Source organism: Oncorhynchus nerka, linkage group LG8 (assembly GCF_034236695.1).
Source record: "Oncorhynchus nerka isolate Pitt River linkage group LG8, Oner_Uvic_2.0, whole genome shotgun sequence".
Lineage (NCBI taxonomy): Eukaryota > Metazoa > Chordata > Actinopteri > Salmoniformes > Salmonidae > Oncorhynchus > Oncorhynchus nerka.
This window is the reverse complement of record NC_088403.1, coordinates 39,537,702-39,560,319: the sequence shown is the minus strand read 5'-3', so window position 1 is coordinate 39,560,319 and position 22,618 is coordinate 39,537,702. Positions and strand designations below refer to the sequence as shown.

Sequence of the window (22,618 nt, the reverse complement as noted above, 5' to 3'; positions counted from 1 at the left end):
ATTTTTAAGCCTTGAGCCAATTCAAATGGATTGTGTATGTGTGTCGTTCATAGGATGAATGGGCAAGAAAAAATACATAAAGTGCGGAGTATTGTAGTAGGTGCCAGGCGCACCAGTTTCAATTTGTCAAGAACTGAACGCTGTTGGGGTTTTCAAAATTAGGAAGGTGTTCCTAATGTTTGGTATAGTTAATGTAAATAGAAGCTCTAAAAGGCGTATAGCACCTCAAGAAATTATAGACGTATTAATTTTGAAAGACAAATGTATGTATGTATGTATGTATGTGTATATGTATACAGAATGTACAAGTGAAGTTTATACACACTTAGGTTGGAGTCTTTAAAACTCGTATTTCAACCACTCCACAAATGTCTTGTTAACAAACTATAGTTCTGGCAAGTCGGATAGGACATCTATACTTTGTGCATGACACAAGTCATTTTTCCAACAATTGTTTACAGACAGGTTATTTAACTTATAATTCACTATATCACAATTCAAGTGGGTCTTCATAAGAAATCCTACAATGTGATTTTCTGTATTATTTTTTTCTCATTTTGTCTGTCATAGTTGAAGTGTACCTATGATGAAAATTACAGGCCTCTCATCTTTTTAAGTGGGAGAACTTGCACAATTGGTGGCTGACTAAATACTTTTTTGCCCCACTGTGTGTATGTGTGTGTGTGTGTATGTATGTACACAGCAAAGATCAGTTCTCTTTTCTGTAGTGATGAGTACTGAAAAGGGCATTTACAATGAGCATTTGCTTTTTTGAGATCAATCTAGCGGAATGTTTTGATTCTTATGTATATAGAGAAGAGACACTCTTTTTGACGAATTAGCCAGGATTTAAAAGCTGCAGACTCTGCTCAACTGGAAAATCCAGTGTTGAGGACACTGCAATAAATAGAATCTGACACATCAGGATGCTTTGTCTGGAAAACCGGGCTTCTTTCCCTTACTGAAAGTATTCTATCTCGCCCAGTCATCAGAATGAATGAGTCAGCTGTCTAAACTTATCTGTAACACGTGTAACTATGAGAAACCAAAATAAAACGAAATAAATTAGATTTTGGAATGCATATTCAAATGTTCAGGACACTCATCCAAATCAAGAGTTGTATTTTTTAAAATCTGTTTAAAAGTGTTTTGAGAGGCTTCTATAATTTGAAAAGGTTTCGTGGAAACGAGACTTGTTGAGTCCATTAGAGTCCTACTTCCAGGAAGTGGAGAGGTGCAGGTGATTGAGTTGTGAAAACAAAGCAGCAGCTAAATTATATCTGGGTATATTAATGCTGGGAAAAGGGAGCTCAGTGTTAAGTTCAAGTTGATAACCTCCCTAATGGTGTTGTCATCAACTGTTGCCACTTATGGAGAAATATTCCTTATTAACAAATCACTACCATGTTTGTTTGCCCTTTGTTTACAGGACATAATAACTTTTAGCTGTTTATCAAATGGCTTTTTGTCCTTGTGGCATGACCTCTCTGCTGCAGTTGTTTTTTGCGTCATGAAAATTAGTCTGTACTGGAGCAGAAGGCTTTTAACATTGATTATTTCAACAGCCAGCCACGAGTTGGGGGGGGGGTTACATAACTTTGTCAAGGCCCAATTATTCATCTAACTATTTATGTGTGGGGTAGTAAAAGCCTGGGAGCACTGAATGGCTGTAGCAGCAAGACTCTGCAGTTTTCCTAAAACAAGTATGCGTGGATGGTGGACAATGAACAGGGCAGGGGGCACTGATTCAGCTGCGTGATAAATTAGTTCTGGGTCATAACACAGTGCAGGTGCGACAACAACCACACACTATGACCGGATACACGCCAGACATGGGCCACAAATGCAATGATGTAGGGTAGTTGCAGACACCATACAGTGGCCAAGGTTAAGAACACCTTGCCACATTTGACATGGGATTTATATATAGCATGATGCATGAAAGTTGCATTACTATTTAACTTTCTGGTACAATATAAAATATTTTATGTGGAATATAGAGTATATAGAACATATAATCAAATAGTGATCTGTTATATCCCTTTACTCAGTTTTGTTTTTATAACCAATTGATTGTTTGTAAAAAATTGCATATTAACAGTTCTAATCAAATCTAGCAGAAAAGCCACTCTTTGTTGAAACATTAATTATTTTGATTGCGTGACAAGATGTAGTTTTGGTGTATGTGTGTGTGTTGAGGGATGAACCATTCATGGTAAACTAGACAGCCTTGTCCGGTCTGTTCAGCAATGGTCAATGCCATATAGCAATGATAACAGCAACAACATGTCCACACCACAATGCAGCAACTATCTAGTCTCCTTTTACTATATAATGGGGTATTAAAAAGAAACCAAAGAGGAGCCTGTCACTTTATGACCCTATCGCCAGTGGCAGACCATCACTGAAGGAAGGGCTTGTACCGCATACCTACTCAAACTTCAGTTTGGCCTTTGTCCCTCCAAGATAAAGCACCAAATTGTATTGTAATTTATTTTGTCTACTATCATCTTTGAATTTGTGACTAACCAAAGTTGTTGATTTCTAAAGAAATATTCGCTACTCAGCTGCTTCCCACGTCGTTTCACAGCATGCAGTACCAGCATAGCGTTGCTGTTCTCCACCATATGCTCTGCCAGAGCGTGCTCTGTGATGTATAGCCAACACTGTCATTCACATTGTGTTGCAATGATAACATGACTTATATATTGGCACCCTTGCACTTTTCTTAATTCATTTCCTATTTATTCTCAAATAAGTAGAAAAAGATACTGTATATACCTGTATATACACATATTTGGTCACAACACCTTGTTTTTGATTTTCAACATCGCAGAACCAATTATATTTTTTTATACACCACCTGCTGTTTTGAGATCTCACCATAGCTTTTGGATGTGATTCAGATCGGAGTCTTTGCTGGCCACCCAAGAATGGTCAAGCATCTCTTCTTGAACCATTCCTTGGTGCTTTTTGATGTTTGTTGGGGTCGTTGTTTTGCTGGAAGACCCACAACCTTCTATGGAGACCCAGTTTTTGGACACCGGGTTGAATATTGTACTGTAAAACACCTGATAATCTGCTGATTTCATGATGCATTGTGTACATTCAAGGCCCCTAGTACCAGAGGCAGCAAAGCAACCCCACAGGATTATCAAACCTCCCCATCTTTGATTGTAAGGTGGGTGTTATTTTCATTGAATGCTTAATTCGGTTGTCAGTAAACACAGTGCTGATTTATATTGCCAAAGTGCTTAATTTTGTTTCAATGGTCCATAGAACATTTCTCCCAGGATTTAGGCTTGTTTAGGTGGGTTTATGAGAAGTTAAATAAGGCTTTCTTATGCCTCCTTCAGCAGTGGTGTCTTGCTATGTTTATTAACGACCAAATGAAGCATTTAAAGAAAACACTCTCCCCACAATCAAACATGGTAGAGGTTTAATAATGCTGTGGGGTTGCTTTGGTGTCTCCGGTACCTGGGGCCTTGAATGTGTGCAATACATCATGAAATCAGCAGTCAAGTTTTTTTGAAGTAGAATGTTCATTCCAATGTCCAAAAACTAGGTCTCTGTAGAAGGTTGTGGGTCTTCCAGCAGGACAACAACCCCAAACACACATGTTCTTGAGTGGCCAGCGAAGAGTCCAGGGCTTGGAACATAGACTTACGAGTGTTTTAACGATGGATATTTCTTACAACAGACAAAGATGTAACATGCGTTTCCCAAAACATCTCATATAGAGATAATACAAATTCACTAAATCACTGATTTGGCACATTATTGCACACATTTCAGGCTACATAACATGAAGTATATGGAGACAAATTACACACAGTAGCCTACAAGTAGCAAAATAGAACTCAATTGATTGAGCATGAAATACTGAAATACCGCCTACTGTTTATATTTGAAGGCAGTGATCTCGGTTTTCATTTTAATCATATTTTATAACTTTGTATTTGTACTCAACTTTGTTCTGGAGTTATAGGCAGTCACAGAGAGCCGGATAAACAATGTGATTAAATGTTTAGTGGAGATCTTCTATGGATAAAGTGACGCAGGAGGGGGGGAAGCATCTAACGATGCACTTAGCTCTTCTATGAGTGGTAGATTATGAGCATTTCCAAGTGTAACGTTAATAATGATGGTTTTGGGCAACAGATCAGAGATTTAACAACGCTCCTCCAAAGCTTCTAATGATAAACTTAGCCTCAAGATGCTTTGGGAAACCAAAATCTGAATTTAAATAGCCAGACTGCTAAATAGTCCATTAATGGTACCCAAACTATCTTGTTGGATTCTAGCTTGAAATATACTTACCATACTATAAGTTGTTGATTACATATTTAAGGAATGTATATGGTGGGGTCAATAGAGGTGGATAAGAACTAAGGGTATGGAAAATTACTGAGTGAGGAAAAAGGCAATCACTGGATGCCGTGGATTAGGGAGGAGTGAAGAATTCAGGCCGAGGTCAGATGAAGTGAGAAGGAACAGTCCTATTACACACACACCCCTTAAGTTCCTGCCTAGCAGCAGAGATGTTATAGCTGTTTACATGTGCAAGGAGTTGCCTCTGCCTCGTAGGAGGGTATACATACTTGTGCTGGGGGAAACGTATCTTTGTCTTTGCAGCTGTTTGACCCAGTGGGTGAATAAACTTGATTTGAACTTTTACTAGTTGTCCGTGAGTTTTTACTCTGTTTGTTCAGATCCTAACAGTTGGCGTTGTTGGCAGGATTCACCACGATTTACAGTCGAACTACAGTCCAAATCAGTGAAACAGGAGCCGAAACTAAAAACAATGTAGGCACAGTTCCTACACCTGTTACCACTTATTCTGAAATAATTATAGGATGCAGACCTAGAAAGCCTGAGTTTATTCAGTAGGCCCATTGTGGAATGACCTGTCAGAAATATATGGTTTAGGGTAGGTTCCGTAAGGATAGGTCCCGACAGGGTGTTCCTTTGTGAGATCCATAGAAATAAATGGTTTAGGGTAGGTTGCATAAGGATAGGTCCCAAGTGGAGATAGTTCTCTAAGAGATCCGTGAGTGACACCACAGTGTAGGGTAGGTTCCCTGTAGGATAGGTCCCTCGTGGGGGTATTCCCCTGCGAGGTCCGAAGTGGGACAAAAGTCCCAGCCGCGGTGGTCGTAAGGCCGTAGAGTGTTTGTTTACGGATAAATTGTCATGCTTGTATACTAGTATGAAAGGTTGTAGAGAAGTAGTCCATGTAGAAGGACAAAGGAAGGAAGTGCGTTCGCTGGAGAATAGGAGATATCTGAGAATATATCTTGAGATGAAACATTGTCAGTGAGTGGCAATGTGGATGGTGATAAAAGGTTGCCTACAAGTTATGGAGGAGTGCCTCATTCATGGTTAGAAATGCCAAAGGATATTTGAATGTTGTTTGAACATTATTTGAGTTTATTAGCAGTAGCAATAAGAGAGAGGTTGGTTTATGCCTTATTGACGCGAGGAACCATGACAGATTATGTGGAAATAGGAAGACAACTGTGAATAATTTTGATCATGTGTGTTGTCAACAACAGCGATATTTGAAGTGTGACACTGGTACAAGACATTAGGTCTCCCTGTATTTTCCAGTAGTAAATTGGCAGACGCTTCAGTATTGGTTTGAATACAAGGTATCAGGTGACCAATTAATAGGCACAAATACCATAACTAGTCTCCGGGGAAGTGGGTATCACTACCTTGGAAAATTATTAATAGAGGGCATGTATTAAAGCTGTGAGTGAGGAAATCTAAACACCCTGGACACTAGAGAAAGGAGCAGGGATGTGCACATAAATAACCACCATTGAAATGGCATCAGTGGCTTCTGACACTCCCGTAAATGGGGGAAAATAAGAGGAAAACTATAGCAAAGCCATGGATTTGCTAAAAGAAGCGCACGAGCATTCTACCATTTTGGCTCAAATATGGAAAAATTTGAGCAAATGGAATTAAATTGGTCAGCATTTCCCTGCTGACAGAAAATTCCAATTTAATAAATAATTTAGAGATGCTATTGTGATACGGCATAATGACGTAAAATAAATATCAAAAGCTCAATACACCAGCATTTTATGTACTCAGCGTCAAAAGGAATGGGTATGTGAGTACCTTGATATAATTTTTAGGTCTGCTTTGATGGCAGGTTTGAAACCTGTTATCAAAACGGCTAATGCGGGGGTAGGGGACCAACATTTTCACTGGGATGAGATAGTAAAGACAGCTTTGAGAGTGGAATCTAATTCCGCTCACTTCGCAGCAGTGCGTGTGGTTAATACAGCCACAGGGAAAGTCAATGGCCAAGGTAAGACAAAGACACAGGGAGGAAAGGGCAGTGAATTGGTCCCAAGGCGCAAGGCATCAGAGCCCTGTTTTAGGTGTGGGGCTGTTGGTCATTGGAAAAGAAAGTGTGGCATGGTACGGGAGCCTAGTGCACCCACTGCCTTTGGAGAGAATACTAAGATGAAGGCATTTGCAGCATTAATAGACGAGCAGCGGTGAACTCTCTTGAAGACAGCGGGACAGGAATACTTCACATAGGGCTGGCTGGCCTCTATACGTTTGATTGTGGTTCGGCGAGAGGATGATTTTACATAGCAATGGGTGTGGAACCTATTATGGGGTTGGATAAGCTATGCGAAATGAAAGGGGAATGGATTCTAAAAGGTAACAAGTTTAGAATTGGCACAGCCAAACACAGGGCATTGAACATCCAACGGAGATTGGTTATAGTATATGCCGTAACCATGGGGATGCATTAAAACACAAATGATTAATGAGTGGAGGGATTACAGTGGACTCCTGGCGAACAGAAGTTATCATGCTTTGTTTTGTCTGTAATTAAAATGTTTGTGTTGCTGATTTAAGATTTAGCATAGTGAATACTACCAAAATTTACATTTTCTCTTCAAATCAAATGTTATTTGTCACTGACAAACTTACCGTGAAATGCTTACTTACAAACCCTTAACCAATAATGCAGTTGAAGAAATAGAGTTTAGAAAATATTTACTAAATAAACTAGTATTTAATTTTTTTTTTTTTAAATAACAAGAAAATTACATTACCAATAACCAGGCTATATACAGGGGGTACCGGTACCGAGTCAATGTGTGGGGGTACAGATTAGTTGAGGTCATTTGTAGTGACTATGCATAGATAATAAGCAGCGAGTAGCAGCAGTGTAAAAACAAAGGGGGAGGATAACAGTCTATGACTTGGGTGACTGGAGTCTTTAACAATTATTTGGGCCTTCCTCTGACACCGCCTAGTATATAGATGGTGGAAGCTTGGCCCCAGTGATGTAGTGGGCCGTATGCACCAACCTCTGTAGCGCCAACCGGTCAGGATGCTCTCGATGGTGCAGCTGTATAACTTTTTAAGGATCTGGGGACCCATTCCATCTCTTTTCAATATCCTGATAGACCTAGCACCACACTGCTAGGTCTCTGACATCCTCCCTACGAGCTGCCTAATCTATGTCGGTGATCAAGCCTACCACTGTTGTGTCATCAGCAAACTTAATGATGGTGTTGGCGTCGTACTTGGCCATGCAGTCGTGGGTGAATAGGGAGTACAGGATGAGACTAAGCACGCACCCTTGTTGAGGGGCCCCAGTGTTGAAAATCAGCATGGCAGATGTGTTGTTGCCTATCCTTACCACCTGGGGGTGGCCCGTCAGGAAGTCCAGGACCCAGTTGCAGAGGGAGGTGTTTTGTCCCAGGGTCCTTAGCTGAGTGATGAGCTTGGTGGGCACTATGGTGTTGAATGCTGAGCTGTAGTCAATGAACATCATTCTCACATACAGTAGGTGTTCCTTTTGTCCAGGTGGGAAAGGGCAGTGTGGAGTTTGATTGAGATTGAGTCATCTGTGGATCTTTTGGGGCAGTATGCGAATTGGAGTGGGTCTAGGGTTTCCGGCATGATGGTGTTGATGTGAGCCTACTAGAGAGCGTGTGCCCTCAGGCCTGGAGGGAAGCTAAAGTAATTCCACTACCCAAGAATAGCAAAGCCATCGTTATTGGCTCAAATAGCCTGTTACCAAACCTTAGTAAACTTCTGGAAAAAAATTGTGTTTGAACAGATACAATGCTATTTCACAGTAAACAAATTGACAACAGAATTTAAGCATGCTTATAGGGAAGGACACTCAACAAGCACAGGACTTAACCTCTTTAGGGTAGGGGGCAGCATTCGGAATTTTGGATGAAATGCATGCCCAAATTAAATGGCCTGCTACTCGTGCCCAGAAGATATGATATGCATATAACTGGTAGATTTGGATAGAAAACTCTAAAGTTTCCAAAACTGTTAAAATCGTGTCTGTGAGTATAACAGAACTGATTTAGCATGCGAAAACGTGAGATAAATCCATTCAGGAAATAGTTATTTTTTTGGTTTTGTAGGACAGACGATGAGAAACAAGATTCTCTGGTCTGATGAAACCGAGATTGAACACTTTGGCCTGGAGGAAAACCTGGCACCATCCCTACGATGAAACATGGTGGTGGCATTAACATGCTGTGGGGACGGTTTTCAGAGGCGGGGACTGAGAGACTAGTCAGGATCGAGAGAAAAATTTACGGAGCAAAGTACAGAGAAATCCTCGATGAAAACCTGCTCCAGAGCGCTCAGGACTTCGGACTGGGATGAAGGTTCACCTTCCAACAGGGCAATGACCCTAAGCACACAGCCAAGACAATCCAGGTGTAGGTTCGGGACAAGTCCCTGAATGTCCCTCAGTGGCTCAGCCAGAGCCCGGACTTGAACCTGATCAAACTGTAGAGACCTCAAAATAGCAGAGGGGGCTGGCCAGATTTAAATTCAATAAAACAGGTTGGGCACAGCACAATTTAGGAACCAAAACAAAAGACCAAATTACCCATATGTGTAAGAAAGACCTGCATGGTTACATTACAGTACAGTGGGGCAAAAAGTATTAAGTCAGCCACCAATTGTGCAAGTTCTCCAACTTAAAAAGACGAGAGAGGCCTGTAATTTTCATCATAGGTACACTTCATCTATGACAGACAAAATTAGGGGAAAAAATCCAGAAAATCACATTTTAGGATTTTTAATGAATTTATTTGCAAATTATGGTGGAAAATAAGTATTTGGTCACCTACAAACAAGCAAGATGTCTGGCTCTCACAGACCAGTAACTTCTTCTTTAAGAGGCTCCTCTGTCCTCCACTCGTTACCTGTATTAATGGAACCTGTTTGAACTTGTTATCAGTATAAAAGACACCTGTCCACAACCTCAAACAGTCACACTCCAAACTCCACTATGGCCAAGACCAAAGAGCTGTCAAAGGACAACAGAATCAAAATTGTAGACCTGCACCAGGCTGGGAAGACTGAATCTGCAATAGGTAAGCAGCTTGGTTTGAATAAATCAACTGTGGGAGCAATTATTAGGAAATGGAAGACATACAATACCACTGATAATCTCCCTCGATCTGGGGCTCCACGCAATTTCTCACACCATGGGGTCAAAATGATCACAAGAACGGTGAGCAAAAATCCCAGAACCACACAGGGGGACCTAGTGAATGACCTGCAGAGAGATGGGACCAAAGTAACAAAGCCTACCATCAGTAACACACTACGCCGCCAGGGACTCAAATCCTGCAGTGCCAGACATGTCCCCCTGCTTAAGCCAGTACATGTCCAGGCCCATCTGAAGTTTGCTAGAGAGCATTTGGATGATCCAGAAGAAGATTGGGAGAATGTCATATGGTCAGATGAAACCAAAAATATAACTTTTTGGTTAAAACTCAACTCGTCGTGTTTGGAGAACAAATAATGCTAAGTTGCATCCAAAAAAACACAATACCTACTGTGAAGCATGAGGGTGGAAACATCATGCCTTGGGGCTGTTTTTCAGCAAAGGGACCAGGACGAGTGATCCGTGTAAAGGACTGAATGAATGGGGCCATGTATCGTGAGATTTTGAGTGAAAACCTCCTTCCATCAGCAAGGGCATTGAAGATGAAACGCGGCTGGGTCTTTCAGCATGGCAATGATCCCAAACACACTGCTCGGGCAACTAAGGAGTGGCTTCGTAAGAAGCATTTCAAGGTCCTGCAGTGGCTTAGCCAGTCTCCAGATCTCAACCCCATAGAAAATCTTTGGATAGAGTTGAAAGTCCGTGTTGCCCAGCAACAGCCCCAAAACATCACTGTTCTAGAGGAGATCTGCATGGAGGAATGGGCCAAAATACCAGCAACAGTGTATGAAAACCTTGTGAAGACTTACAGAAAACGTTTGACCTCTGTCATTGCCAACAAAGGGTATATAACAAAGTATTGAGATAAACTTTTGTTGTTGACCAAATACTTATTTTCCACCATAATTTGCAAATAAATTCATAAAAAATCCTACAATGTGATTTTCTGGATTTTTTTCCTCATTTTGTCTGTCATAGTTGAAGTGTACCTATGATGAAAATTACAGGCCTCATCTTTTTAAATGGGAGAACTTGCACAATTGGTGGCTGACTAAATTCTTTTTTGCCTCACTGTATGTGGACCATTTTCACATCTCTAAGCACAGAAAATACAAACAGGTCATCAAAATGGCTCATGCTTCAAAACTCTAAGCACATATTCAATTGACTGAGTACAACAAATAAATTCTAAAAGTCACTGGTTCACTGCACCAAATCAATCTTTCTCCCAAGTGGCGCTACGGTCTAAGGCACTGCATCTCAGTGCAATAGGTGTCACTACAGTCCCTGGTTCAAATCCAGGCTGTATCATATCCGGCTGTGATTGGGAGTCCCATAGAATGGAGCACAATTGGCCCAGCATAGTTATCTGGATTTGCCTCGGGTAGGCTGTCATTGTAAATAATAATTCATTCTTAAATGACTTCCCTATTTAAATAAAGGTTCAATTTAAAATAATAAATACAAATTGGATACATAAGTATCTGCTTTTCAAATGCAATATTAAAAAATATTTTTTATTTATTTTACCTTTATTTAACTAGGCAAGTCAGTTAAGAACAAATTCTTATTTTCAATGACGGCCTAGGAACAGTGGGTTAACTGCCTGTTCAGGGGTAGAACGACAGATTTGTACCTTGTCAGCATGAATTTTGATATGATTTTCTTGTCATTTGTGAACAATACATGTAACTATAACTCAATCAAACTGCTCAAAACAGAACCAAAGTTATGTAGTGCCTAGATAACTGATATATTTTGATAAATGCTGAACACTAAAATTCTATATTACATCATCAATCTATCAATTGACATCAATTTATATTGTAAGGTCAAAACAATCTTGTATTTTTCTGTTAACCTTTATTTAGCCGATATTTGAAATAATATATGGATGTAGCTGTAACTACTACATCATCCTCATTCTCCATCAGCCAGTGTGCTTTAAGATGAAGGACCATAGGAAAGAGTCACTCTATGTACTACCTTTCGGTTACTGGCCCAACCTCTTAACCGCTAGGCTACCACTGATCTAAACTTTTTTGTGCATAATGTTTCTTATGAAACCTATGACCGAAAACAGCTTCTGGACATAAGAACAGTGAACACTAACCTCGATTTAGATTAAGATTTATACATCAACGGGTCGGCGGCGTAGGATACAGCTCACCCAGGACCAGACTTTAATCCCCGACACTCAGAAGAGAACGAGACGGCGATATAGAGGCCGCCGTCGGGTCACCCTGATGAAATTGTGACGGCAAGTAAATAAACCGCCTCTACCCTCTGTTCTATTGACGAATGTACTGGAGAACAAACTGGACAAGCTCCATTCAAGACAATCCTGTCAATAGGTACTGAAGAACTGTATTATCCTATGTTTATATGAAACTTGACTGAACAAGGACATGGATAATATAAGCAGATTTTTTTATGCATCAGCAGGACAGAACGGCAGCATCAGGTAAGCTCAAGGGGTGGTGTGTGTCACTTTGTTAACTTCTTATGGCTGAGATCCCGCTAACGGGATCGATATGACAACAGCCAGTGAAAGTGCAGGGCGCCAAATTCAAACATCAGAAATCTCATAATTAAAATTCCTCAAACATACAAGTATTTCACACAATTTTAAAGATACACTTCTTGTTAATCCCACCACAGTGTCCGATTTCAAATAGGCTTTACGGCGAAAGCACCACAAACGATTATGTTAAGTGAGTGCCTATTCGCAGAAAAACACAGCCATTTTTCTAGCCAAAGAGAGGAGTCGCAAAAAGCACCAATAGAGATATAATTAATCACTAACCTTTGATGATCTTCATCAGATGACACTCATAGGACTTCATGTTACACAATATGTGTATGTTTTGTTCGATAAAGTTCATATTTATATAAAAGTCTCAATATACATTTGTGCGTTATGTTCAGTAGTTCCAAAAACATCCAGTGATTTTGTAGAGAGCCACATCAATTTACAGAAATACTCATCATAAATGTTGATGAAAATACAAGTGTTATACATGGAACTTTAGATAAACTTCTCCTTAATGCAACCGCTGTGTCCGATTTCAAAAAAGCTTTACCAAAAAAGCAAACCATGCAATAATCTGAGTACAGCGCTCAGAGACCAAAACAAGCCAAACAGATATCCGCCATGTTGTGTAGTCAACAGAAGTCAGAAATAGCATTATAAATATTCACTTACCTTTGATGATGTTCATCAGAATGCACTCCCAGGAATCCCAGTTCCACAATAAATGTTTGATTTGTTCAATAAAGTTCATTTATGTCCAAATACCTCCTTTTGTTAGCGCGTGATTTCCCATTTCCTGGTTGGACATCATTCAAACTGTTTTAGAAACTTCAGTGTTTTCTATCCAAATATACCAATAATATGCATATCTTAGCTTCTGGGACTGAGTAGCAGGCAGTTAGGTGCACCTCTGGGCACCTTATTCATCCAAGCTACTCAATACTGCCCCCAGCCATAAGAAGTTTAACTTGACTGATGTCTTGAGATGTTGCTTCAATATATCGACATAATTTTGCTTCCTCCTGATGCCATCTATTTTGTGAAGTGCACCAGTCCCTTTTGCAGCAAAGCACCCCCACAACATGATGCTGCCACCCCGTGCTTCACGGTTGGGATGGTGTTTTTCGGCTCAGAAACGTCCCTTTTTCCTACAAACATAACAATGGTCATTATGGCCAATCGGTTATATTTTTGTTTCATCAGACCAGAGGACATTTCTCCAAAAAGTGTTGAGCGGCCTTTCAGGTTATGTCGACATAGGACTCGTTTTACTGTGAATATAGCACTTCACAAGTCCTTTTGCTGTTGTTCTGGGATTGATTTGCACTTTTCGCATCAAAGTACGTTCATGTCTAGGAGACAGAACGTGTCTCCTTCCTGAGCGGTATGACAGCTGCGTGGTCCCATGGTGTTTATACTTGCGTACTATTGTTTGTACAGATGAACGTGCAACCTTCAGGCATTTGGAAATTAATCCCGAGGATGAACCAGACTTGTGGAGGTCCTGGCTGATTTCTTCATGATTTCCCATGATTGTCAAGCAAAGAGGCACTGAGTTTGAAGATAGGCCTGTAAATACATCCACAGGTACACCTCCAATTGACTCAAATGGTGTCAATTAGCCTATCAGAAGCTTCTAAAGCCATGACATAATTTTCTGGAATTTTCCAAGCTTTTTAAAAGGCACAGTCAACTTAGTGTATGTAAACTTCTGACCCACTGGAATTGTGATACAGTGAATTATAAGTGAAATAATCTGTCTGTAAACAATTGTTAGAAAAATTACTTGTGTCATGCACAAAATAAGCAAAACTAATAGTTTGTAAACAAAACATTTGTGGAGTGGTTGAAAAACAAGTTTTAATGACTCCAAACTAAGTATGTATGTAAACTTCCAACTTCAACTCTACATAACCCAACCAGAAGTCATTGATTACAAGCAACATCTGCACTGATCTTAACACTATCATTAAGTTTGCCGACAAGACGTCGGTGGTAGATTGGCCTGATCACCGACAATGATGAGACAGCCTATAGGGAGGAGGTCCGAGACCTGGCAGTGTGGTGCCAGGACAACAATCTTTCCTTCAACGTCAGCAAGACAAAGGAGCTGAATGTGGACTACAGGAAACAGAGGGGCAAGCTCCCACCCTACCATCCACGACCTCTATACCAGGCGGTGTCAGAGGACGACCCTAAATAAAAGACTCCACTCAAGTGAAGACTGTTGTCTCTGCTACCGCACAGCACGTGGTATTGATGCACCAAGTCTGGAACCAACAGGACCCTGAACAGATTCTACCCCCAAAACATATGTCTGCTACATAGTCCTATTTGGTTAACTATTTAATTAACTATCTGCATGGACTCTTTTTGCAGTAACTTTTTTGACTCGTCACATACACTGCTGGTACTGTTTACTATCTGTAACTTTATTCCTAGTTATATGTACAGTCGTGGCCAAAAGTCTTGAGACTGACACAAATGTACATTTTCTCAAAGTCTGCTGCCTCAGTTTGTTTGATGGCAATTTACATATACTCCAGAATGCTATGAAGAGTAATGAGATGAATTGCAATTACTTGCAAAATCCCTATTTGCCATGCAAATGAACTGAATCCCCAAAAATGCATTTCCACTGCATTTACAGCCCTGCCACAAAAGGACCAGCTGACATCATGTCAGTTATTCTCTCGTTAACACAGTGTTGACGAGGACAAGGCTGGAGATCACTCTGTCATGCTGATTGAGTTCAAATAACAGACTGGAAGCTTCAAAGGGAGGGTGGTTCTTGGAATCATTGTTTTTCCTCTGTCAACCATGGTTACCTGAAAGGAAACACGTGCCGTCATCATTGCTTTGCACAAAAAAGGGCTTCACAGGCAAGGATATTGCTCCCAGTAAGAATGCACCTAAATCAACCATTTATCAGATCTTCAAGATCTTCAAGGAGAGCAGTTCAATTGTTGTGAAGAAGGTTCAGGGCGCCCAAGAAAGTCCAGCAAGCGCCAGGACCGTCTCCTAAAGTTGATTCAGCTGCGGGATCAGGGCACCACCAGTACAGAGCTTACTCAGGAATGGCAGCAGGCAGGTGTGAGTGCATCTGCACGCACAGTTAGGCGAAGACTTTTGGAGGATGGCCTGGTGTCAAGAAGGGCAGCAAAGAAGCCACTTCTCTCCAGGAAAAACAGCAGGGACAGACTGATATTCTGCAAAAGGTACAGGGATTGGACTGCTGAGGACTGGGGTAAAGTAATTTTCTTTGATGAATCCCCTTTCCGATTGTTTGGGGCATCCGGAAAAAAGCTTGTCAGGAGAAGACAAGGTGGGCGCTACCATCAGTCCTGTGTCATGCCAACAGTAAAGTATCCTGAGACCATTCATGTGTGGGGTTGCTTCTCAGCCAAGGGAGTGGGCTCACTCACAATTTTGCCTAAGAACACAGCCATGAATAAAGAACGGTACCAACACATCCTCCGAGAGCAACTTCTCCCAATCATCCATGAACAGTTGTGACAAACAATGCCATTTCCAGCATGATGGAGCACCTTGCCATAAGGCAAAAGTGATAACTAAGTGGCTGGGGGAACAAAACATCGATATTTTGGGTCCATGGCCAGGAAACTCCCCAGACCTTAATCCCATTGAAAACTCGTGGTCAATCCTCAAGAGGCGGGTGGACAAACAAAAACCCACAAATTCTGACAAACTCCAAGCATTGATTATGCAAGAATAGGCTGCCGTCAGTCAGGATGTGGCCCAGAAGTTAATTGACACCCCGTCTATATAGTCAAGTTATCGTTTTTCATTGTGTATCTATCATTATTTATTATTATGTGTTTTACTTTTCTATTATTTCTTTATTTTCCTTCTCTCTGCATTGTTGGAAATTGCCCGTAAGTAAGCATTTCACTGTTAGTCCACTCCTATTGTTTTTGAAACATGTGACATTTGATTCGATTTTCCATTTGATAAAAATGATTTTATCAATTTTGCCAAATGTAGTATGAAAAGTATTTTTATCATCTACTATCTGTCTATTCAGCATTTCAAAAAGAACAGTTTGACATTTGTATCTTGGATTTTTTCAATTGCTTTGGTGCAATTTTCACAAGTATGTGGTAAATTTCCACAATGCTTAGAACAAAACTCAAAACAGATCATCAAAAACATTGTTGTTTAAAAACTACAAACACACAAATTCCCTTTTTCACTAAACTTAAGAAATGTTTAGGTTCATTCCACCAATTCGGTGGCTTTTGTGAAGTGTAACTTCGTAAAACATTTTTTTTTTAAATTCACTTAGAATGTTAAAATTATCACAAAGAACACATTTTCAACACCCTAAAAAACAAGTTTCCCATCTCAAGATGTTAAATAAAAAAATACTAGTGCATAGTAAGTGGCAAATAAAGTAACAGGGTTGACCATAACAGGGTTGACGATGTAATCATAAATCAGCCATAAGTCCCCTTGTGACATGGGAATGGAAGATTGTTGTGTGCAACAGGGAGTGGCAATTAAAAGCAAGCTTCACATTTATTTTTATTGTTAAAACATGTCTAGGCTGTCAATCTATCGGTAACAGGGTTGATGTGTTACGCTCAACCTGCTCAGTTTTCCACCACAAAACACCAGAAAATGTACAAAAAGTGAAGAACCAGCTAACTTGCACTATGATTTCACTTGTAGATGTCCATGTTTCTTTTGAAAACAATATTTAAAAAGTAATAGTTTCACCATATCAAAACAAGAATTAATTTCACGTAACCTTAAAATGGTAACAATAATCTTCAGAAATAACTTTCAACGCAACAAAATAACTAGAGCTTTATATTGACATTTTGGGGTTAAGTGGGTTAAACAATCTTCTTAGAGGGGATACAGGGTTGACGGAGGGACATGATGAATTTTGACACTTTAGCAAGTCTTTATTCATATGAAACATCGAATTTATTGAATTATCCATGGCTGGATTTAGACAGGCAGCCCAATTCTGATGTTTTTTTTTCACAAATTGGTCTTTTGACCAATCAGATCAGCTCTGAAAAAAGAAAATCTGATGTGATTGGTCAAAAGACAAATAAGTGGAAACATATCAGAATTGGGCTGCATGTGAAAACACAGCCCATGTGGTCTATATTAAAGGGCACTTCATTTAACAAAACAGGCTTTTAAAATTCAATATTGATGCACAATGTCTACTGACATATCAACGCAAAAGGCACCCATTTCGTGGAATGACCCTTTAATCTAGAACTACGTTTCACATTGCAATACATGTTCATATAAAGTAATTTCTTTTCACAATGCAATGCTCACATTTACTTTTGACATGATTGTCTTCTCATTTGTTAAAATACATTTTACTATTACTTAATCTGACTGCTCTTAATTGATAATCACACCTATATAATTTAAAATGGTTTGTCTACAACAGATTTTGATAATTACATAATGAAAATGTATGTTTGTAAAGTATAAACATAAAAAGTATTTATGATGTATATTGTAATGTACTATTATGATGGCATGTACTGTATGTAATGCATCCACTATACAGTAAATATGTATCCAAAATGACGTTTTTTTGATGGAATAGTTTCACACGGATTTACAATAATTGCATTGGCCAAAACAGTACTGTAAAACGGTAAAATATGTCAGTTATATAGCAGGCATTTTTATACATACATTTTTGTATGTGACCCCAGTGGGAATAGAACCCACAACTCTATTGTTGCTAGTGCCATGCTCTTACTAACAGAGCCTCACAGGACAGCTACAATGTGTAAGTACAATACTATAAAATGCATGATTACAATACAGGTGGAAGGTGTATGATCGCCACCGCAATGAGCGTGCCACCCTCCTCCAGGCCATGGATTAGGAATGCAATGGCATCAATCCAGGCCTACAGTATATCAGGCTTGGATTCGCCATGCCAAAAGGTTTTTCCCCAGGTGAATGAACAATGAGGACATTTACTGCAATGTCAATGAGAACCTATGGCCAAATGCAGGCTTGATATACAAACTAGTGCCTACTAAATGTTATGTTTCCTTAATTCATTCAATTTGTTCATTTGATTACAGTACACTCATTTTGTGATTATATCTGAACAATACATTTATTTTTTGCATCAATGATTGGGAAAGATGTTTTCAATGATTACACCATTGATAATACATGGGATAGAAATTATGGAAATATGATTTTCAGTGATAGTATATTGCCTAATGTGAAAAAAAACAATGTTCTGTAAATTACAGTACTGTAGCATATAACATTCAAAGGGCAATTTTGAAACATGTATCTTACTTTTTTTTAAATATTGGATTAATTGGTTGTTAAAATGACTAAATTCAGAAGATATTGCTTTGGTGATTAAATCAATGTTCTCATGGTATTTCACAGTAATCTTATATTTTGGATCAATGGTTGTGTGGTGAAAGATGTCTCCAAACAAAACGAATGCACAATAATAGGTTTGGAATACAATACTTGATGCGTTACAAGTGTTACCAGTTTGGAGTTTTTTGTACTAAGAGTTTTGAAAAATCAGCACATACTTGTGAAAATAGCACTAAAGCGATTGATAAAAAATGTAAATGGTAGTTAAAATGACTAAGTGGTGAGCCTATCATTATCGGATGTATTGGTGGATAAACTAAATGTTCTCATGGTATTTCACAGAAAACAATTTTGCATGAATAACTCAGGGGTGAAAGATGTGTTCAACTCCAACTCCAATGCACAATCAAAGGTTATGAACATAAGTGTTATCAGTTTAGAGTTTTGTATTTAGAGTTTGGAAAAAGTAAACAACATAAAGTGACTGAATAGGGTGTTGGGCCACTACGAGCCAGAACAGCTTCAATGCAACTTGGCATAGATTGTACAAGTGACTGGAACTCTATTAGAAGGATGCGACACCATTCTTCTATGAGAAATGTCATAATTTGGTGTTCTGTGGTGAAAAAGCTGTCTCAGGTGCCCCTCCAGAATCTCCCATAAGTGTTCAATTCAGTTGAGTTCTGGTGACTGAGATGGCCATGGAATATGGTTTACATCATTTTCATGCTCATCAAACCATTGTGATCACTCATGCCCTGTGGATGGTGGAATTGTCATACTATGGGACATAGCCATGGTAACCAAAATAATGGCCTGACAAGCATTTCGATACATGACCCAAAGCACAATGGGATGTTAATTACTTAATTAACTCAGGTACCACACTGTTATTTATTCAAGTGTTTCCATTATTTTGGCAGTTACTTGTAGATTATAGTGTTAAGGAATCAAAGTGGAAAGCAACTGTGCAAACACACCACAGATACAGTGGGTAATGGTCGGCCACCAGGGTTGGGTAGGTTACTTTTTAAATGTAATCCATTAGAGTTACTAGTTACCAGTCCAAATTTGTAATCAGTAACGTTCCTTTGGATTACCCAAACTCAGTAAACGTAATCTGATGACTTTTAGTCCATTTTTGTTCACTTTCCCCTTAAGAGGCATTAGAAGAAGACGAAAAGGATCCATGAAACGCATTTGGTGTGTCATCACAGTGGATTCTGACTTGTCGTCAGACTCGCTCAGGTGGAACAAACTTAAACTTGCGCCTTTTTTCAATGCTGAATTTAATGTCAATTGAGAAACAGATATGTGTTACAATGTCTTTTTTCTCAAACATACTTTTTTCATTTAAAAGTTTTTTTTAAAGTATTTGTAATCTGATTTTCATGTTTGCAAAAATAAAATAAAAAAATATTACATGTAACTGATTATATGTAATCAGTTACTCCCCAACCCTGTCGGACACTGACTCTTTTCGGTCGATCGCTGGTCCTGTGTCCTCTATGTTTTTTAATGTGTGTCAAAGAACAAAACATGTAGTCAGCTCTTTCAGTGTTTGGCCCCAATGTATCTCCCAGCCCCATGCATGCAAGATAGTTAGTATAATATGTATTGTTACAATGGTTAGCTTACAAGGGGTAAAACAAGAGGGGAGATGGAAAGGATAATGGAGAAAACAAAAATGGTTACAGAGGTATACATTCACATAAAATAGTAAAAATATGTCTGCATAGAAACTTATGTTTGGACATTCATTGACATACCTGTACAGTGCCATCAGAAAGTATTCCACATTTTGTTGTTTCAGCCTGAATTCAAAATGGATTAAATATTTAAAACATTATGACACAATACCCCATAATGACAAAGTAAAAACATGTTTTTGCAAATGTTTGCAAATTTATTGAAAATTAAATACAGAAATATCTCATTCACATAAGTATTCACACCCTTGAGTCAATACTTTGTAGAAGCACATTTGGCAGCGATTACAGCTGTGAGTCATTCTGGGTAAGTCTCTAAGAGCTTTACACACCTGGATTGTGCAACATTTGACCATTATTCTGTAAAAAATGATTCAAGCTCTGTCAAATTGGTTGTTGATCATTGCTAGATAACCATTTTTGGGTCTTGCCACAGTACATTTAAGTCAAAACTGTAACTAGGCAACTCAGGAACATTCACTGTCTTCTCGGTAAGCAACTCCAGTGTATATTTGGCTTTGTGTTTTAGGTTATGAAAGGTGAATGAATCTCCCAGTGCCTGGTGGAAAGCAGACTGAGCCAGGTTTTTGTCTTGGATTTTGCCTGTGCTTAGCTCCATTCTGTATTTTTTATCCTGAAAACTCCCCAGTCCTTAATGATTACAAGCACACCCATAACATGATGCTTGAAAATATGCAGAGTGGTACGGAGTAATGTGTTGTATTGGATTTGCTCCAAATATAACACTGTATATTCAGGACAAAAAGTGAATTGCTTTGCCACATTTTTTGCAGTATTACTTTAGTGCATGGTTACAACAGGATGCATGTTTTGGAATATTTTTATTCTGTACAGGCTTCCTTCTTTTCATCTGTCAATTAGGTTAGTATTGTGGACTAACTACAATGTTGTTGATCCATCCTCAGTTTTCTATCACAGCCATTAAACTCACCATTGGCCTCATGGTGAGATCCCTGAGCGGTTTCCTTCCTCTCCGGCAACTGAGTTAGGAAGGACGCCTGTATCTTTGTAGTGACTGGGTGTATTGATATATCCAAAGTGTAATTCATAAATTCACCATGCTCAAAGGGATGTACGTTTAAAAATATACAGTGGGGAGAACAAGTATTTGATACACTGCCAATTTTGCAGGTTTTCCTACTTACAAAGCATGTAGAGGTCTGTCATTTTTATCAAATGTACACTTCAACTGTGAGAGACGGAATGTAAAACAAAAATCCAGAAAATTGAATCTATGTTTGAAATTCACTGCTCGACTGAGGGACCTTACAGATAATTGGTAAAAATGTCGACTTTGACATGATAGGGTATTGTGTGTAGCCCAGTGACAAATAAACAAAATATTATGCATTTTATTTCAAGCTGTAACACAACAAAATGTGGAATAAGTCAAGGGGTGTTTATGCTTTCTGAAAGCAATGTAACTGCAATCAGGGAGCGGTACAAACTAAGAGGAAAGTTTGGCGAAAAGTCGCTTCCAAGCTGTGGAGATGATAATGAACAGCATTTTGGCAAAGATAATTAGAAAAGTAACTCACCAGAATCAGCAAATTCTGAGGAGACAGAGGAAGAAAAAGAGATACAAAGAGATAGAAGGGAGAGGGAAAAGATCAACCAGATTATGTACAAGTAGATAAAACATGATAAAACATTGGACCTTAAAGCTGAGATCTGCATAAGGTGAAACAGTGCCACTGGTCGCCCCAGATGCATTTTTTTATAGTTTTTGTTTTGTTTATGAAACGGAGAAGAGCATCCAGCATCGTGGTAAAAAAAAGTACTACATACTAGGCTGTTCTAATTAATTTTATCATGGTTTTCATGATACACCTGGTTTTATGGTGCTTGAGTCCACACAACATATCGCCCTGTCACCTACAGTAGACCCTGTTGAACAACATGGGGGGATTAAGCCACCGACATGCTTTTTTGTCCTACCAGATCCACGATGAGAAGGTTCTAGCTAGTGTATCCCTCTGCCCTTCAACTCTTGTTGGATGTAGATGTCTGGTTTATCATGTCCCAGGCTCCCATGACTGTTACGATTATTTATTTACAAGTTATGTGCGTGTGCCTAATGAACTCAATCTAATATAATCATTTAAAACATAATTGATGAATGATCTAATATATATACAGTGCCTTCAGAAAGTATTCATACCCCTTGACTTATTCCACATTTGTGACCTGTTTCAGGAAACTAGGCGTATGTCTAGTTTTTTTGTACCAAAATGCGTTTTTTGGCAGAAATGCCTTCCGCATGACTGATGTGCCCAAATTAAACTGCCTGTTACTCAGGTCCAGACGCCAGGATATGCATATAATTGGTACCATTGGATAGAAAACCCTTTGAAGTTTGTAGAAATCTTAAAATAATGTATGAGACTATAACACAATTGATATTGTAAGAGAAAATCCAAAGAAAAACCAACCAGAATTGTGTTTTTTTTTAGATTCCATGCACTTACAATGGAAAGCTATGGGTCCTATGCAATTCCAGCTCCCAGATTGCAATTCCTATAGCTTCCACTAGAT

General features: G+C 39.2%; 1 protein-coding gene across 1 annotated transcript in view; it reads right to left on the bottom strand.

The window, feature by feature from the left end:
- Nucleotides 1-22,618, bottom strand: part of LOC115133298 (sodium/potassium/calcium exchanger 2-like) — a 181,431-nt gene that overhangs the window by 35,216 nt on the left and 123,597 nt on the right. The window contains exon 5 of the mRNA XM_029666385.2: nt 21,622-21,636. Within this exon, the coding sequence (XP_029522245.1) occupies nt 21,622-21,636 (15 nt within the window). The remainder of the gene's footprint in view (nt 1-21,621; nt 21,637-22,618) is intronic.